The sequence below is a fragment of the Poecilia mexicana genome, unplaced genomic scaffold, assembly GCF_051168715.1.
Source record: "Poecilia mexicana isolate PSO_F unplaced genomic scaffold, ASM5116871v1 scaffold_3, whole genome shotgun sequence".
Taxonomy (NCBI): domain Eukaryota; kingdom Metazoa; phylum Chordata; class Actinopteri; order Cyprinodontiformes; family Poeciliidae; genus Poecilia; species Poecilia mexicana.
The window spans coordinates 36,300,516-36,318,719 of record NW_028263372.1 but is presented as its reverse complement, the minus strand read 5'-3'; the positions used below and the strand labels follow the sequence as shown (position 1 = coordinate 36,318,719).

General features: G+C 40.4%; 2 protein-coding genes across 2 annotated transcripts; both read left to right on the top strand.

Moving 5' to 3' along the window:
- The first annotated feature begins 510 nt into the window (after window positions 1-510).
- Window positions 511-7,075, top strand: LOC106932975 (uncharacterized). Its single transcript, XM_015011963.2, has 13 exons — window positions 511-683; window positions 1,445-1,650; window positions 1,796-1,933; window positions 2,111-2,249; window positions 2,336-3,227; window positions 4,118-4,259; window positions 4,346-4,489; window positions 4,744-4,802; window positions 4,956-5,146; window positions 5,223-5,626; window positions 5,930-6,029; window positions 6,232-6,421; window positions 6,507-7,075. Exons 1-13 carry the CDS (start codon window positions 558-560, stop codon window positions 6,641-6,643), a joined length of 2,868 nt encoding a protein of 955 aa, XP_014867449.2. The 5' UTR covers window positions 511-557; the 3' UTR covers window positions 6,644-7,075.
- Window positions 7,076-15,656: 8,581 nt separating this feature from the next.
- Window positions 15,657-18,050, top strand: LOC106932974 (CUB and zona pellucida-like domain-containing protein 1). Its single transcript, XM_088004534.1, has 5 exons — window positions 15,657-15,846; window positions 15,923-16,326; window positions 16,843-16,942; window positions 17,318-17,513; window positions 17,599-18,050. The coding sequence occupies exons 1-5, from the start codon at window positions 15,688-15,690 to the stop codon at window positions 17,733-17,735; spliced, it is 996 nt and encodes a 331-aa protein (XP_087860660.1). The 5' UTR covers window positions 15,657-15,687; the 3' UTR covers window positions 17,736-18,050.
- The last annotated feature ends 154 nt before the right edge of the window (window positions 18,051-18,204 follow it).

The window sequence follows — 18,204 nt, the reverse complement described above, 5'->3', positions numbered from 1 at the left end:
AAACGATGACAGCGATGTGTGGAGTGACAGGAAGAAATGTCTAGAACAATAAAGGCGTATTGCTGCACTGAAATCCTTCAGATGTGGTCATGCGAAAAGTTACTGTTTAAAATCAATTACTTTGCATTTGCATCATTTTATTTTAACAAACACTCCTGAAATATGAAAGGAAAATGACATTTTTATTGAAAAAATAAACTAAAACTGTTTTTATCAGGATTAAGTCCTTAAACCATTTATTTATTGAGCCCTTCATGTTTTCTTTCACTCATTTGTTCAAGAAAATGCTGTTTAATAAAGTTTAGTTATCCATTCAAAGCAGAAAATTGGAAAAGTTTTTCCATCCTGTTCTTCATATGCATCTATTACAGTGAAATATTCTCTGGTTTCTGTTTGCTTGTTTTCCCAAACCAGTTCTGCAGCTGCCTCATTGTTCTCCAGCTCTCTGTTCATTCCTTCATCCTGCAACACCCCTTTGCCCTGGCAGGTGTATTTAAGATGCTGCAGGTGGACGGGAGCATCATCGCTGGAGACAGAGTTGAGCTCAGAGCATCAAGATGGCCTCCGCGGTGCTGCTTCTGCTGCAGCTGCTGCTGCTCACCTCCCTGGTGTCGGCGTCTCATCACTGGGGAGGAACCACCAGCTTCACCTACAAAGGAAGAAACCCTGATGGGACAGTTAAGGTAAAAAACACTAACATTTTATATTAGATTTAACAGGATAATATTTATCATGAAAATGTTTTGTTTTGACAGTTGCGCTATATTAATACAATTCAAACCTGCTTCATGTCTGTAGAAAGATGATGTTGAAACTTTCCAATAAAATGGCAAAAAATAAACAATTATCAAACAAAACTGTGAGGAAGATTGTGAACACATTCATGTTCAATAAATCAGAATTTGTGTTCCAATGAGGCTTGTTTGTTGGATTAATTATCTTTTTAAAATTACATCCTTTAAGCACATATCAAACATACTTTTCATGAAACCCACATTTCTGTATTATGTTTTCTTTTAATTAACAGAGATAAAAACTTAAAATCATTAGTATGTGTGGAATTAATCTGTGGCTCACATAGTGATGGATTTACTGAAATAATAAAATTTAAATGAATTATTGAATCTTCTTTATTACATCTTTATTTTTTATTGCATTATTACATTTTCTTTCTTTTCTTCAAGACTTTTGAGATGATTGCCCACATTAAAAAAATTATAAAAATGTAACTAACTGATTGATGAAAACATTTTAAAACCATTTTCTTGCTTTACAGCTACTTCAATTTCAAATGAAAAAAACCCTCTGAAATATGTTTTAGTATTGATTACCTAAAACAAAAAGTTTCAACCTTTTTCAAAAATTATAAATCAGTCATTTAATGAAGGACTGAACCACCTTGTGCTGTAAAGTTTAATATTTTCTTGTAACATTTCACCCACAGATGTCCCTCCGAACCAGAGATACTTATGATGCCTGTTATTATTACCACTACTGGTATTGTTACGGTAGCAACTGCGGCTATGCAAACACTCGAGTCAGAAGTCAAATTGACACAAGCACCAATACTCCATCCTACGAAAACAGTTGGTGCGAAACAGAGACTGTTGAGACATGGACCCTCCCCAGTGACAAACCTTTCAATCTCAGGTGAGCATTTCTACAAATGTAAAAATATATTCATATTTGAAAGAATGGAATCACTTTGAATATCATCGTTCATGTTAGGAAAAGCTGTTTTTGGTGGCAAAATATACATGAAGCTTTATCTTGTCCTGTCCTTTTAAAATATCAGGGCAGCTAGCTGCTGCTGGATCTCAACACGTAACTCGGTTAGTAACTGGAACTTCGATTCCCACATGGATTTCGGAATGAGGTCGGACACAAGACAACCAAATAAATCACCTGATATTGCCATTGTCCCCTTCTTAAGGTAACCATCCTTTGGTTTCTGTAACTGATCTACATTTAACACAATCAAATGTAAAGAATCAACCAAAATATCTTTATTATTTTCAATGTGATTTCCATCAAGTCAGTGTCAGAGAGTTTGAAAATACTTTTTTTCTTGGTTTGCTGATTTTACAACTTGTGTTTGCACCTAATGAAGAGTTCCTCAGAACTGCCCCAGAACGTACAGGCTGGCTGCCTTTGACCCTGATGGTGACCGAGTCCGCTGCAGGTATGGGAATCTCCAAGGATACGAGTGTGACAACTGCCATCTCCCTTCAGGCTTCCAGCTTGACCAGGTCAGTCACATATTTCAAATTATATTATTAGCTCATATAAAACTGTGATGATTAACTGTTTAATTAGTATGTGTTTATTTTTTCAGGATTCTTGCACTTTACGCTACCAGTATACCAATTCCGACTACAGAATCTTTGGTTTTGAGATGGTGATAGAAGACTACGCACGGGGCACTATTGATTTGTTCTACTCTGATGGATCAAGTGTTCGCAAGTATCCACTGCCTTCAAGGATGAAGAGACAAGCCTACACCGCAGCACCAACAACTACAACAAGCAACCCATGGTGGTGGTGGCAGACCACCGCAGCACCAACAACTACAACAAGCAACCCATGGTGGTGGTGGCAGACCACCGCAGCACCAACAACTACAACAAGCAACCCATGGTGGTGGTGGCAGACCACCGCAGCACCAACAACTACAACAAGCAACCCATGGTGGTGGTGGCAGACCACCACTGCACCAACTACAACAAGCAACCCATGGTGGTGGTGGCAGACTACCACTGCACCAACTACAACAAGCAACCCATGGTGGTGGTGGCAGACTACCACTGCACCAACTACAACAAGCAACCCATGGTGGTGGTGGCAGACTACCCCTGCACCAACAACTACAACTACAACTACACCTACAACAAGCAACCCATGGTGGTGGTGGCAGACTACCACTGCACCAACTACAACAAGCAACCCATGGTGGTGGTGGCAGACTACCCCTGCACCAACAACTACAACTACAACTACACCTACAACAAGCAACCCATGGTGGTGGTGGCAGACTACCATTGCACCAACTACAACAAGCAACCCATGGTGGTGGTGGCAGACCACCACTGCACCAACAACTACAACTACAACTACACCTACAACAAGCAACCCATGGTGGTGGTGGCAGACCACCACTGTTCCCACAACTAGACAAAGTGTGAGCAGTACTCCCCTTAGTAAGCAACCTCTGCAGTTCTCTTTTCTAGGTAAGAACACATTTACTGGTTTCAGTAAATAACTGGCCATAAAGTGCCATAAAGTTCGTCTTTTTTTCAAACCAGACCCACTGATAGTGTTGTAGTAAAGGTTAAATAAAAGCTGAATACCATTTCATACCATAACCCTTAACTCTTATTTCTAAGGGATAAGCTTAAGGGAACAGATTTATACGCAGGTCTGGTGCTGAGAAATGAGACTAACCCTAAGAAATGGGATTCAACTCCAGTCTCACCGTTCCAGTTAAAGTCCCAGAAGAGTTTACTTGTGTCATAGTAGGAAAAAAATTAGGATCTAGGTGGAAACAGTTGAAACTCAAATTTTCATACCTCTGGCAAATACTTGGATCAATAATTTTTTTTGCTTGTTTCTTCTGAGTGGAAATTTTAGTAAACTTTTAGACCAGTACTGCCAACGACCCAACTGCCCGGTCCAGGTGTGGGACCTGGTGGTAGGGAACCGCTTTAACACAAAACCTTCGAATGGAGGCAAAGAGACCTTTTGATCTCAAAGAATGTGAGCTCATCACCAACAGTAAATCGTCAAATTTCCTTTTCAAAAGTGGTTAAGACAAATAGGCCTCAGTGAGACGCAGTATTCTTCAGGGAACAGAAAATCATAGATTGTGGAACATTCTATGATTTCCCAATGTTGTATTTTTTCCTTAATAAATGTACCCAAAGTAGAGGTTGGTTCCCCTTCTTCTCCATGTGTGCCTGGAAGTGTGAATGTAGCCAGATTACCAGACCCTTTGACTGATATATACGAAAATCTTTCATTCAGAAGTAAAGTATAATGCAAAATGCTTAAGTACCAAGATAAGTGAGGAAAATAAGGTTATATTATGGCTATTTAAAGTTTCTTTCTTTTTATTCCCCAGTGGACCCGCCCGTTCCCTCATGTCAGGAGGGTCTCTACCTGCCTAAATTTGTGGCTCCGACACCTTCACATGGAGCACGGATCACGGCTGAGGTCAACAAAGAGGTGGAGATCAGAGTCAAGGCAACTGCAGCATATTCATCGTAAGTTACCAGAGTTTACTTAAGGCTGATGCCAATGAGAAATCAACACTGATGACATGATAACTTCTGCTTTGTTTGTCACCCAGAATCCAAAACATCATCTTCAGTGGGCCAACAAACGTCACCAAGCACAGGGACACGAATAACGACTTTGTCATCAGGTGGACACCAGCAGAAGACGACCTGGGAGAACAATACCCAATCTGCTTTGTGGTGGAATCAGTGAGCGGGTGAGACCAGGACTTAGTTCATCTTTTGTCTCTTTTATTTTTCACCTCAGCCATGAGGCAAACTCTTCATAACAGACCAAACAGTCTTTTTCCTCATTTAATGTACATGTTAGGGATGTCAGGGTGTGTTTCCCATTGTTAAGTTGATGAGAATAGCAGTAGCACAGTAGTTGAACACAGTAGTTATTTCATATACGACAGAAGTGCTTTTAGTCAAAAGGAAAATGAAACAGTTTCTTGTAATACATTTTCAGGTCCTCTGCCTATCAGTCTGAGATGAGGTGTGTTCTGGTGGAAATCCAAAGGCATCAAAGTAAGTCTGAGTTTACGGAAATACCTTCAGTATGACGGATAAAACAGTTCCATCGATCAGTGGAGACAATGTTACAGAAATTATTCATGTTACTTTAAATTTCAGGCCATTTTTTGTTGTCTACTAATTATTTAAAACATCTGTTTGTTCCAGTTGAAGCCACAGTGACCTGCACCGAATCCACAATGAAGGTTGAGGTTGACAAAACTTCCTTCTTTGGACTCACCGAGGATCATCTTCGCCTCAGTGACCCCAGCAACACCATCTGCAGCCTTCGGAGGCACTCCAACAGCTCTCACATCGTCGCCATCGTTCCCCTCAACGAATGTGGGACTCAGATCGAGGTGAGAGCGGTTTGATGCATCACACTCATTACCTCCAGTCAGTCCCCTGTTTTAACACAGACCACTCCCTCTGCAGGAAGACGACGACTACCTCATTTTCAAGAATGAGATCACGACGGGCAGTGATGACCCAAATGCTCTGATCACCAGGAAGCACCTGGTGGAGGCCCGGTTCTACTGCCAGTACCCCAAACGGGGGAATGTGACGCTGAACTTCAAGGTGCACAGAAAGAACGTCACGGTGTGGGAGAAAGGCTTCGGCACCTTCACATACCAGTTTGAGTTCTACCAAAGCAATCAGTTCCGGGCCATGTTCAGTCCAAACTCATACCCGCTGGAGTACAACGTTGGAGACAGGATCTACATGCAGCTGGACGCCAGCTCCTCTGTCAACAACACCGAGATGTTTGTGGAGTCCTGCAGAGCTTCACCGTATGACAACCCCAACTACCATCCAACCTACTCCATCATTGAGAACGGGTGAGGCGAGGCTTTCCATCAGGTTAAAACATGCATGATAACTGATAACTGATTTTGGCTAAGACATGCAGATAAAATGACAAAAATCAAATTAAAATGTCAAAATATTCATATTTAAAACTGCCAAAACAAGCAGGTTAGTTAAGAGAATTTTATTTAAAGGTAAATTTTCTATAAAAAAGCCAAGAAAAGAACCAGTTTATTTGATCAACTCCTGAAGATGTTTGACGATGATGAGGATAATGGTTCCATCTATATGCTTTAAATCTAATCCAGTTAACATGAACCTTTGGTTTCCATCAGGTGCAATGTTGACCCGACTCTGCAGATCCACTCCACCCCCAACGACAGGGAGTTCAGGTTCAGCATTGAGGCCTTCAAGTTCATTGGGCTGCATGATCAGGTGAGCAATAGACCGCACTGGAAAAGGTTTTAATTGAATTGGAGTTTTTCCACCAACTGAATATAGTTTGCATCTGTTTGTGTATAAATTTTTGAACAAAAGTAACAATTTTTATGTAAAATAACAAATTATTAACATATTGTATATGAAAACAAACACCAGAGGGAGTGGTTTCTGTTCATGGCTGTGTTTTTGAGTTCAGGTGTACATCAGCTGCACCGTCATGATGTGTGAAGCAGGAAACCCCAACACCCGGTGCTCACTGGGATGCAGCAACTCCACGATGCACAACTTCCGCAACAAGAGAGAGGCTGTGATCGAGAGCGGAAAGCACTTCGTTTCCCAGGGTCCTTTGCGTCTGAAGCGTGAAGCGGACCCCAGAGGAGGCTCAGGTGAGGAGATGGTATGATGAGGTTTATGAGCAGCAGATAAAATGTGGACAGGACTCCATCAGCACCGTGTTCCTCTCGTCTGCAGCTGTCAACCTGAACCTGAACCTGGTGTTTGTGGCTGGATGTCTCCTTGCTGCTGTTGGGATGGTCTGCGGCGTCATCATCTACAAAACCAAAACCTCCAGGGTCAAATACCAACCTCTGCCTGCAGATGAGAACTAGAACTGGAACAGTGTTGCTGTAATGTGAGATCTTGGGTGTTTCTGAAGTAATGTAATTTTATAAACTAATCTAGATGCAAACAGCTGAATAAATTACCAGTTACGTTGTCTTATGCTGAAGAGAAAGATCCAACTGGAAATATAAAGTTCTTATTAAGCAAAACTGGAAGAAAGTTCTTCACTTGGTACTGCAGTTGCTGAGTTACTGTTCTGTCATGAAAATATGTTTCCTCCTGCTCTGTAATGCACTATATGATGAAGGTAGCACAGATTAAATGTTTGTCTGTTTTAATTAGTCAGTTTTGAACTAAGTTGCCTCAGTTATATATTACTTTTTTTAAAATTATTTCTAACTTTTATGTTATTTCCTTTGTTTAAGGGTGGATTTGGTATTTCTAAATGGCTCAATAAAAAGACTCTTAAAAGATGCAAATGTTTTTCAGTGAAATTTGTGAATCATTTGTCTGTTCTGTGACTTTAGCTCTACCAGTTTTGTCATCACACCCTGCAGATTCATTTCATAAATGAAGATTTAGGCTTATTGAATAATTATAAGGAATCCTCACCAGGTCACTGTTGAAATTTGAGCTTATTGGATTCATATTTTCTAATGGTGGAAAATGTGAATTTTGTGATCAGTTCTTCTGTCTCTTCACTTCTGGTCATTTCATCCCATGAGCCACACATGGGATCCTGCCAACGGCGCCAGAATTATGGTGACAAACAAGTATTAGATAACGTGACTGAGAAAATGTTGACTGAGACAATAATTAACATGGAGCACATAAATTGCAGCATGCATATGAGTTCTGAGTTCTCTCCAATGGATGGGCCTTTTCTCAGACACTAGTAGCTTTTTTTCTTTCTTCCACCTGCAGCTTCAGGATCAGAGCTTCCCAAGTTTGCACTCCTGCGCAAAGCTCCAAAAATCTATTTAAACTTGAGACTGAAAACTTTTGAAGCAATGAATTCTGATAAGCCATTTTCAGCACTGGATAGAAAACGTGTAACTAGGCCTGTCGCGATAAACGATAGATCAATTAATCGCACATAAATTAAACCTATCGACCTCATTTTAATTATTGGCTTTATCGTCTCTTCCTTTCTCTTGATGACACCGAATGAAAAAAGCTCAGCTCCGGTGCTCTCCACTGACCCTCCCTTCCTACTTCCTTAGTCTAATGTCCAGCTCACACTACACCAGCTGTCGGCCGACTGTCGGCCCATTTTCAAAACCTGAGACACATTAGCCGACAGAAATCCTCGGTAAAACGGTTCGATCGGGTTCGTCGTGCCGTGTGGTGTCCAGCCACATGGGCACAAAATAATGGCTACAAGTCCAGTTAACTAATTTTAAAACCAGGCATTAATCAATGCTTTACTAGAACCTGTGATGCATGTGGCTAGAGTCAGCGTAAAGTCCTGACTGAATGAAAATCATTATAACCTATTTATGTCACGTTAACGAAGAACAGCTGAAAACTTACCGGGTTTATCAGCTGCGGTAGCAATTTGGCTCCAACTCCTCCCCTTGTGATTCCTATGTTCTTTGCACAAAATGTTGAATAAATATTAATGTTGTTTCCACATATCATCTCCAATGTCCGCTGGACTTCGGGTTGCGCCGTGTCAGCTGTTTGGGATTCCCAGGAGGAGAATCCGGCTTTCTGATTGGCTACCTGTCACATTCAGCGTTAAGCTCCCAGTCGGGAAAAAACCCTGATTTAGATCGGAGCGGCCACGACGATCTACCGAAACTCATCACACTGCAGGATGATCGGTTACGAAATCAGCAGCGACAATCTTAGATCGGCCAACGACCTAAGATTGTTATAAGGAGAAAATAGGGGGAAAACATCGTGTGGTATGAACTTAGCATTAGGTGGTCGGATGTGCCCGTCTTCTCTATTTAAATCTACTGATTACTGAAGGGCAATACAGACTTCATAATCTGCACTCTTTTGGTTGAATGCAGTATTTATTTCCACTTTGGCTTCATGTTTAGTTTTTATTCAAGTACGTTTTTTGTTAATGGAGACTGAGAATCCATTTTATTTTTATTTTTGTTTATTTAGTTTATCATTTCCAATGTTATATGTTCTTTTGAAAATAAAGTGTATCTATCTATGGCAGGAAATCACATGCATTATTATGTCATTTCCATTAAATCAGTGTCAAAAGGTCTTGAAACAATATTATCATTTATCGCAATAATTTTTTAGACAAGTAATTGCTCAGCAAAATTTGTTATCGTGACAGACCTACGTGTTAAAATCCAGCATTCCAGCATGTTGCCTTTTAATTATTTTTAGAACAATGCACACCTTAAAAGCATCTAAGCAAAATATGAGCTTCCTGAATGATAAAAGAATCATCCATTACAAACCAAAGTCCTGTCTCTGGAAACTCTTTATTACACGGCCCGGAACTTATTACTTTATTACAAACATGTTTAACACATTCTAAATTATTACACCTTCCATGAACTTAACTCAGTATTAAATACCTTTATTTTGGATTGGGTTACATTACTTTGTTAGCTTTTGTTTCTTTTCAGTTAGAAGAACTGCTTCAGTTCAGACTCAGCTGTTCTTTGTTTTTCACTGTGCATTAACGGTCTAAGTAGCAGGGGGTGTTGTTACCTTACGTGTACAATGAGAAGAAATGTACTCTTCTTCTGTTTCCAAGAATAAAAGAACCAAAGACAAAGGGTGAAGCAGAGCCTTTGAAAAATCCTATTCCTTTGTGCCTTCATGAATAGTAAGTTCACATAAAATCTGTGAAAAGAGAGACTATTATTTGCCAGGCTTATCACCATCTTATCACTGTGGTTTTAAAATTTTACCATAGAAACAACTTTTACAACATAGTCTACATAATACTCTGCAATGTGCAGTCAGAACTTTCTGATTTTTCAGAGTTCTGGTCAATGGTTTTCCAGTCTTTATGGACGTCTTTACAAATTTTCTTGTGGCCACAGTATAATATCGTCTTTACAAAAAGTTACCCAACTGAGATGGCACCTGAAGGACAGGCTTATTACCCAGCACTGTTTGTCGGGTTAGCACTCATGAACAAGCAATTCAATCTAGAAATTTCTTGAATTCCCCTAGAGCTACAATCTCAAACCGCACACAGCGCAGTGCCCAAGCTTTCCTTGGCTTTTGAGAAAACTGGTGATCCCAGCCCAGGATTTTACTCAACCTTCCAGTTCATGGATCAGTTGCTGTCATGCCCACTTTCTTCCAAACTTATCTAACTGGTGTCACTCCATAAAGCCACCAGTCTGGAGTTTGCTGGGCTCCTGATTACATATTTTGTTTTTTAACAAATATCTATAGAAACAGCCTGCATGCCTAGGTGCTGGGTGTGTTACACCTGTTGGCATGAAGGTAAGTGGAACACCTGGATTCAAGGACCTGGAAGGTTGACCCAGTATTTTGACAATGTATTATATTAACGCCTTGGTGTTGTGTTTGATGCTGATAATTTAAGCACATAAAAAAACTACAAACGTATATCTTCTTTCTCCACTGTGTAATCATGCGGGTATTTCCTCTTCTGTTACTGGCAAAGCTGCTGGACCGCAAAACAGGATTGATTTATTCAGATTTCGATAACTAGTCTGAATGCTCTAAAAGTGGGAAACGGTAAGCTTCATTGTGTGTGGAGGTGGATGGGTGGCCCAACTCACTGTTGCATGTAATTACAGTAAAAGTTTTGTAATCCCAATTGTTCCATAAAACCAGTTCTGCAATTGCCTTGTTGCTCCAAACTGAAGTACACAATCCTTCACCTGGAGCACCTCGCTGCTCAGACAGGTGTATTTAAGATGCTGCAGGTAAATGTGAGCATCATCAAAGTTGTGCTGGGGGTGTGATGATGGTCTCCAGAGTGCTGCTCCTCCTTCAGCTGCTCCTGCTGACCTCCGTCATCTCAGCGTTGCAACACTGGGGAGGAACCATGAACGTCGTCTACAGAGGAAGAAACCCCGACGGATCGTTTAAGGTTGAGAACAGTCATTTTAAATCTATAACTATAGGAGGATATTCTCACACAGATCTTATGTTTTTTCTCCAAATTACCATAAGAAAATTGTACATTTAATTATTTTTACCTTGAGCCTCTTGCAAAGACACTTTATATGTAAATTGTAAAATAGAAGGTAAAAGTTCAAAATATCATAGAAAGTGAGCCCTGGTTTACTTTGTGAACCTTGTCTAAGACAACTTTCATTTTTTTTAATTAAAAAAATTAAAGATGTTTTCTTTAAGAACATTTTTTGATTTTTTTTTTTTTGCCTTAGATTTCATATGCTAGTAGTTCCAGAATCTCAGAAATTTTTACTTAGTGACAAAACATTAACATTTTTAATTCACTTGCTAAAATATTTATCCATTAAGTATTTAATTCTTTATATGATTGATAAGTGAACAAGTAAGAACAGTCAAACCACTTGTTATAAGAATTTAAGCATAAACGGCTTCCATGCTTAATCTGCTGAATACAAAGTGTTTTGCAGGAATTTTGACTCTTGTACATTTTGCTTCTGATTTAATGCTCAACATTTTCGATCCTTTTTTCATCTAAACATGCACATATCAGCTGATGTGCATATTTAGAAATGGATCAGTTAGTTTCATAAGTTAGGCTACATTTCTAGCTTCATTTTTGTTTGGTTTAAGGAGAACAAAAAAAAAAACAGATTCTTTGCATGAAAAATGTTGATTAATCTTTTGCTTATTTATGTTTTTTCTCACCAGCTGTCAGTCCGGACCAGAGCTACTTATGATACCTGTGATTACTCCCACTACTGGTACTGTTACAGCGGAAACTGTTCCTCCCCCACCAGCAGACAATTATCTCAAATCGACAGCAGCACAGATGGACCATCCGATGAAAACCAGTGGTGTGAAGCAGAAAACATTGAGAGTTGGAGTTTCCCTTCTGACAAACCGGTGAAGTTCAGGTGAAAGTTTTCTTCATGTCAAAACAAAGACCAGTTAATATAATTTATCAGTGTTTGGTGCCAAGCTTGAATGAATGTGTCCGTCCTCTCTTTCCTAAAAACCAGGGCAGCTAGCTGCTGCTGGACCTCAACGCGTAACTCTGTCACTAACTGGAGGCTCAACACGCTTGTGGATTTGGGAACGAGGTCGGACACTAGAAAACCAAATAAATCCCCAAACATTGCCATCCTCCCCTTCATCAGGTAGTTATCCTACTATTTCACTGTTTAATTTAGTTTTCCAAATCTTTACTCTTGAATAAATCAGTGTGATCTAAGTTGTACCAGACAAAGAGAAAGTACATTTAAATGCTCCAAAAAGTAAACAATAGTGCAAATTCCTAAGGAAGCACTTTGAATCAAAATATTGCATGAAAAAAGATTCAGAGCAGAGAAGCATGAAAGAAGCACAGAAGGTGTCCAAAGTTTTTTGGTTTTAGTTGTTCTCTTTTTACATGGGTAGTTTAGTGTTTTAAACTTAATGTTTTTATTTACAGACGTATGATTTTCTGTTTGCCTAAACCACTAATGTTCCTCATACTTATTCTTTAACCTTAATAAAGAGATTGTTTGCAGAACATTATTTGCAGTGTTTCTTGTATCTAATGAAGAGTTCCTCAGAACTGCCCGAGAACATACAACCTGCCCTCGTTTGATGCGGATGGTGACCACGTCCGGTGTCGGTACGGGAACGTCCCAAACATCGAATGTGACAACTGTAATTCAATCTCAGGTTTTCAACTTGATCAGGTGAGCTGGGAGGTTTATTTACACTTTTAGTAGTTCAAATAACAGGGGACTGCCTTTTGATAATCTGTTTGTGTTAACTTTGTCAGGATTCTTGCAGGTTGAGCTACCAGTCCACCAACGCTGATCACAGAGTTTTTGGGTTTGAGATGGTGGTAGAAGACTTCCCACGACGCTCTATCGATCTGTTATACTCAGATGGGTCGAAAGCTCACAAGTTCCCACTGATTACAAGGATGAAGAGGAAAGTAGAAGCTGTGCTTGTGGGGCACCCATTAACAACCGGTGCACCAGAAACCAAACAGGGTACCGCAGACCCAGAACGCTCTACCTCCTGGAGGTGGCGGTCAACTCCTGCAACAACTGAGAGTTCAGTCACACTGAAAACTACTGACCCCTTCTGGTCGTGGAGGACAACCACTTCAACTGCACCAACAATTTCAAAAACACCTTCAGTTGCACCAACAGTTAGAACTTCACATCCAGCAATTACAAAAACATCTTCACCAACATCAGTGACTAAAAGTTCAACAACTTCAACAACTCCTGCTGCAACCACGACCCCATGGCGAGAGCGGTGGACGACAACTATGTCATCTGGATTGCAAAGTACAACCCACCAAAAGGGAAATATTTCCCCCATCAGTGAATTACCACTTCAGTTTGCTTTTCTTGGTAAGAAAGGTTTAATTGTTTCTAATGAGGTTCTGACATTATTTCTGATTTTACAGGTAATTTAAAAATATAAATATATTGAAGAAGTATTCTGCACCATTGTTCTAAACCAACAACTAATGATCAAAATTTTGCAGAAATGTAAGTGAGTAAATTTGGAAGATAAAAGTGAGATTTTAAAGTATTCTAGGTAAAGAGTCTCCATAATGTGATTGCCATGCATCCATGTAAACTTTGAAAATATTTGTTGTGCACCATATTTTAAGGATATCTTCAATAACCCTGTATGCAGTACAGTCTGCATAGACTTCATTTTTTTCTCCATGCATACGTGGCACAGTCTTAATACTCCAGCTTCCTCCCACAATCCAAATTGGATGAATGTCTCGTTGGCCACTCAAATTAGATACAAATAAATACATTTAAAATTAGCATGGCGGAGGTAAAGTATGTAACCTCCATCACTGATGGACCTTTTGACAGAGTAGGATGTTAAAGTTGACATTGTCTCCACCGTCTGACCCAAAACGTGGACGTCACTGGAACTCTGCTGGAAAATAAAGTTGTAGAAATACAGCATCAGTGATGTGTGGTGAGGTTAATGAGCGGCGCGGCACGGACTTCTTCAGAATCAGATGTACAGATATATGAAACCCAAAACAGAAGTTTGTATTCCAATTTTGACCTTAATTGAAACTTAGTAACGATAATTCACAAAATGAACAGCGTTCTGCCTGATCATTACAGGACAACATTTAGTTTCTCCTGTGTTTTTCATAACTAAGTTTAGCTCCTGTCTTCTTCCATTCTTCAGTGGATCCTCCTGTTCCTTCATGCCAGGACGGACTCTACCTGCCTCGGTTTGTGGCTCCAACACCTTCAGATGGAGAACGAATGGTAGGAGAGGTCGAAAAAGAGCTGGAGGTCAGAGTCATGGCACAGGCCACACAGTCAGCGTAAGTTAGAACCAGTTCACTGACGGCTGGTCCGTAATAACCAGTGTTGGACAAGTTAATTTTAAAAAGTAATTTCAAAGAAGTAGCTAAGTGACTGAGTAACACCAGATTACCTGGGACTATTAGCCAAACTCGCCAGTGTCTCAAGAAGGACTGAATTCAACCCAACTGGAGAGCAAACACATAAACATCAACAACTTATCTAATACAGAATGAGAATTTATTAACAAAAAGTTCAACTTTACAGTGAAATTATTCAGCCAATAAACTCCATTCCATGAAACAACCATTTTAACACATGGCTACATTACCACAACAAAAAATGACAAAGAATTAACAGGCCTACAGCAACTCTTCACAGAACCAGAGGCCTTTCAGAATCCAGTAAACCAACATATGAGTGCTGAATCATTCTGTTTTTAAACTAACTCGTCTCTCCACAGACACATAATGAAAGATTTGTCTGACAGTGAGATGATCAGTTTCTGACAGGGTATCTGCAGGTTTCAGCAAGTCAAGTTTAGGACGTTTAAAGACCTTTGTACAGCAGAGAAAACTTGGGGAAACAAATCAAGGACAGGAAAAACTGTAAACTTGACTTTGTGCCCATGATGGAGGCAAAAGAAGCTAGCAAGGGTATGTTAACAGCTAGCTACCGATAGAATAAACCTCCTCGAGTCACAGAATGAAATGCAGATATTTGTGTGCAACTGAAAAAAAGTCTCACAAGAAAACTCAACAGTCCTGTAAAATGTAAGGCCTGTGATTAATGTATTTAAGCCCAAGTGTGCCTAAAGCCCAGCTGGATGGGCTTTAAGGGATGCGACTGTTTCCCCTCTAAGTGTCAGATGAAGACCCTTCAGGGTGCTGAATTATAGCGATGCACTCACATTTCATTATCAGTAACGCAAACGACGTAATGATAAAGTATTTAGTTAAATTACTTGTTAATGATGAATGTAATGCAGTTCTGTTTATTTTAAGCTCCAATTACTGGGAATAACACAATAACCTCTGCATTACTTTTTTATTCAGGATATCTAATCTGATTTTAAGTGGGCCAACGAACGTCACCAAACACAGGGACACAAAAACCGAATTCATCATCAGATGGACACCGACTGAAGACGACCTGGGAGGTTTTTACCCAATCTGCTTTGCTGTGGAGTCGGTGAATGGGTGAGTCCGGGATTTATTTCTGATAAAAAGAATTAATTATGGGTAATTGAAACCATAATGGCTGTTTATTCTTTACCTTATAAACAGCTTTATAGTCTTGCCCTCAAGAATTACTAAAAATTGTGCTGCAAAAGGTCAATTTTGATGATTTTTAAAATAATGCTCTGCTCAGCTGAAATGTTTTGGTTTGTTTCTTCCCATCTTGTTTCAGGCGTTCTGTCTACCAGTCTGAGATGAGGTGTGTTCTGGTGGAAATCAGGAAGCGACAAAGTGAGTTTGGAGGAGAGAATACAGAAACAGATTGCTAAAGTTCCTCTGTCCAGATTAGAGATATGGTGTTGATCACTGGGCCCTTTGAAATCCCTTCAAAGCTTTTCGTTGTTGTCATTGTTTTCTCATTATTCTAATCATCTTCTGTTTCTGATTAGTACGTCTATGTTTGTTCCAGTTGAAGCCACAGTGACCTGCACCGAATCCACAATGAAGGTTGAGGTTGACAAAACTTCCTTCTTTGGACTCACAGAGGATCATCTTCGCCTCAGTGACCCCAGCAACACCATCTGCAGCCTTCGGAGGCACTCCAACAGCTCTCACATCGTCGCCATCGTTCCCCTCAACGAATGTGGGACTCAGATCGAGGTGAGAGCGGTTTGATGCATCACACTCATTACCTCCAGTCAGTCCCCTGTTTTAACACAGACCACTCCCTCTGCAGGAAGACGACGACTACCTCATTTTCAAGAATGAGATCACGACAAAGGAAGACAACCCGAACGAGCTGATCACCAGGAAGCACCTGGTGGAGGCCCGGTTCTACTGCCAGTACCCCAAACGGGGGAATGTGACGCTGAATTTCAAAGTGCACAGAAAGAACGTCACGGTGTGGGAGAAAGGCTTCGGCACCTTCACATACCAGTTTGAGTTCTACCAAAGCAATCGGTTCCGGGCCATGTTCAGTCCAAACTCATACCCGCTGGAGTACAACGTTGGAGACAGGATCTACATGCAGCTGGACGCCAGCTCCTCTGTCAACAACACCGAGATGTTTGTGGAGTCCTGCAGAGCTTCACCGTATGACAACCCCAACTACCATCCAACCTACTCCATCATTGAGAACGGGTGAGGCGAGGCTTTCCAGCGTCATGCTAGCAGTGCACATAGTGGTAAAGATGCATTCTTAAAACTGATATCTGACTAAACAAGTAGGCAACGAAAAAACAAAAATTCTGTTAAATCATTCAAGTTTTTTGTATAGCACAATTAAAATATCATAAAAACATCATATATAGACAAAAATTTGAGAGCGAACATAACATTTTATCAGCAAAATGTTATTCCAGAGCAGAACCAGAAGACCTGAGAGGTCTGGAAGGTTGATACAACAGCAGCAGATCTTTAATGTATTGTGGTGCGAAGCCTTCAGTGATTTATAAACTAACAGAAGTCTATTCTCTGAGTTACAGGGAGGCAGTGTTAGGGTTTTAGCAGAGAGGTGATGCGCTAAAGCCAAATTAGTTTTCCCATCAAAAGACAAATAAAGAACTAGCTTCTTTGATCAACTTCAAAGGGTGTTTGGTGGTCGATGAAGCTGATCTAAGTCTAATGCAGCTGATGTGAGCCTTTGGTCTCATTCAGGTGCAAAGTTGACCCGACTCTGCAGATCAACTCCACCTCCAACAACAGGCAGTTCAGGTTCAGCATGGAGGCCTTCAAGTTCATCGGCCTGCATGATCAGGTGAGGAAGTGCAGCTGCTTCTCCATATGCATCACTTCACATGTCATTGTCAAAGCCAAACACAGAGTTTCAAGTCAGGTCTTCTGTAAAATCTCTTATCTGTTTAGATACAAGGAGCTGATATTAAATATGATGTTGACCAGTTGGTGTTGATGACGGTACAACTGTTTCTAATTGTGAACAAAAAAGGTCAAAGAACAAAGGAAAATTTGTTGGAATACTGGCTTCAGCATAAATATAAAAAACACAAAGGTTAGGTTTATTGGCTCTTTGATGCAAAGTGCAGCAGAGCTCTGAAGTTGCTGGACTGCAGCTCTGCTTTTTGTCCACCAGAGGGAGTCCTTTCTTTTAGCGGCTGTGTGTTTTTGAGTTCAGGTGTACATCAGCTGCACAGTCATGATGTGTGAAGCAGGAAACCCCAACACCCGGTGCTCACTGGGATGCAGCAACTCCACAAGGTCCAGCAGCTTCAGCCGCAGAAGGAGAGAGGCTGTGGTCGAGAGCGGAAAGCACTTCGTTTCCCAGGGTCCTTTGCGTCTGAAGCGTGAAGCGGACCCCAGAGGAGGCTCAGGTGAGGAGATGGTATGATGAGGTTTATGAGCAGCAGATAAAATGTGGACAGGACTCCATCAGCACCGTGTTCCTCTCGTCTGCAGCTGTCAACCTGAACCTGAACCTGGTGTTTGTGGCTGGATGTCTCCTTGCTGCTGTTGGGATGGTCTGCGGCGTCATCATCTACAAAACCAAAACCTCCAGGGTCAAATACCAACCTCTGCTTGCACAGGAGAGCTAGAACTGCAGCATCAGCCAAGCTGCTTGGATAATCTGAACGTGGGATTCTGATGTTTCTGAAATATTAATTAAGTCTTTTAAATATCTAATTATGATTCAGACAGCTACTCAAAAACCTTTGATTTTTTTCTCTCCTATCCTGAATAAAATGTTGCTTCTGTTTAAAAAAATGTGCCTTTAACTCTTATCTTACAATACAAGTCCGTCTTGGAAAGGCATTTAATTTTATCCTTTTTATTTTCTTTCTGTCAATCTCAAAGTATATATAAGTGGATTTTGTATTAACAAATGTGTCAATAAAATAATTACTTCATTATTTTTGCTGTGTGATTTTTGCTTTAGAATCTGATAAACTGTAAAATGCAGTTTATCAGATTTCTTTTTAAATGAAGTCCTGCGAACTGCTGAACTTATTTACCAGATGTGTTTGTTAAAGCTTTAACAAACACATCTGGAGACATGAATTTCCT

Excerpts from the sequence above, each read along its gene's own strand:
- LOC106932975 (XM_015011963.2), top strand. The coding sequence starts at position 558 with ATGGCCTCCGCGGTGCTGCTTCTGCTGCAGCTGCTGCTGCTCACCTCC. Across the intron at positions 684-1,444 it reads ACCCTGATGGGACAGTTAAG|ATGTCCCTCCGAACCAGAGA; the intron begins GTAAAAAACACT and ends TTTCACCCACAG. Across the intron at positions 3,228-4,117 it reads TCTGCAGTTCTCTTTTCTAG|TGGACCCGCCCGTTCCCTCA; the intron begins GTAAGAACACAT and ends TTTATTCCCCAG.
- LOC106932974 (XM_088004534.1), top strand. The coding sequence starts at position 15,688 with ATGAAGGTTGAGGTTGACAAAACTTCCTTCTTTGGACTCACAGAGGAT. Across the intron at positions 16,943-17,317 it reads TCATCGGCCTGCATGATCAG|GTGTACATCAGCTGCACAGT; the intron begins GTGAGGAAGTGC and ends TTTTGAGTTCAG. Across the intron at positions 17,514-17,598 it reads GGACCCCAGAGGAGGCTCAG|CTGTCAACCTGAACCTGAAC; the intron begins GTGAGGAGATGG and ends TCTCGTCTGCAG.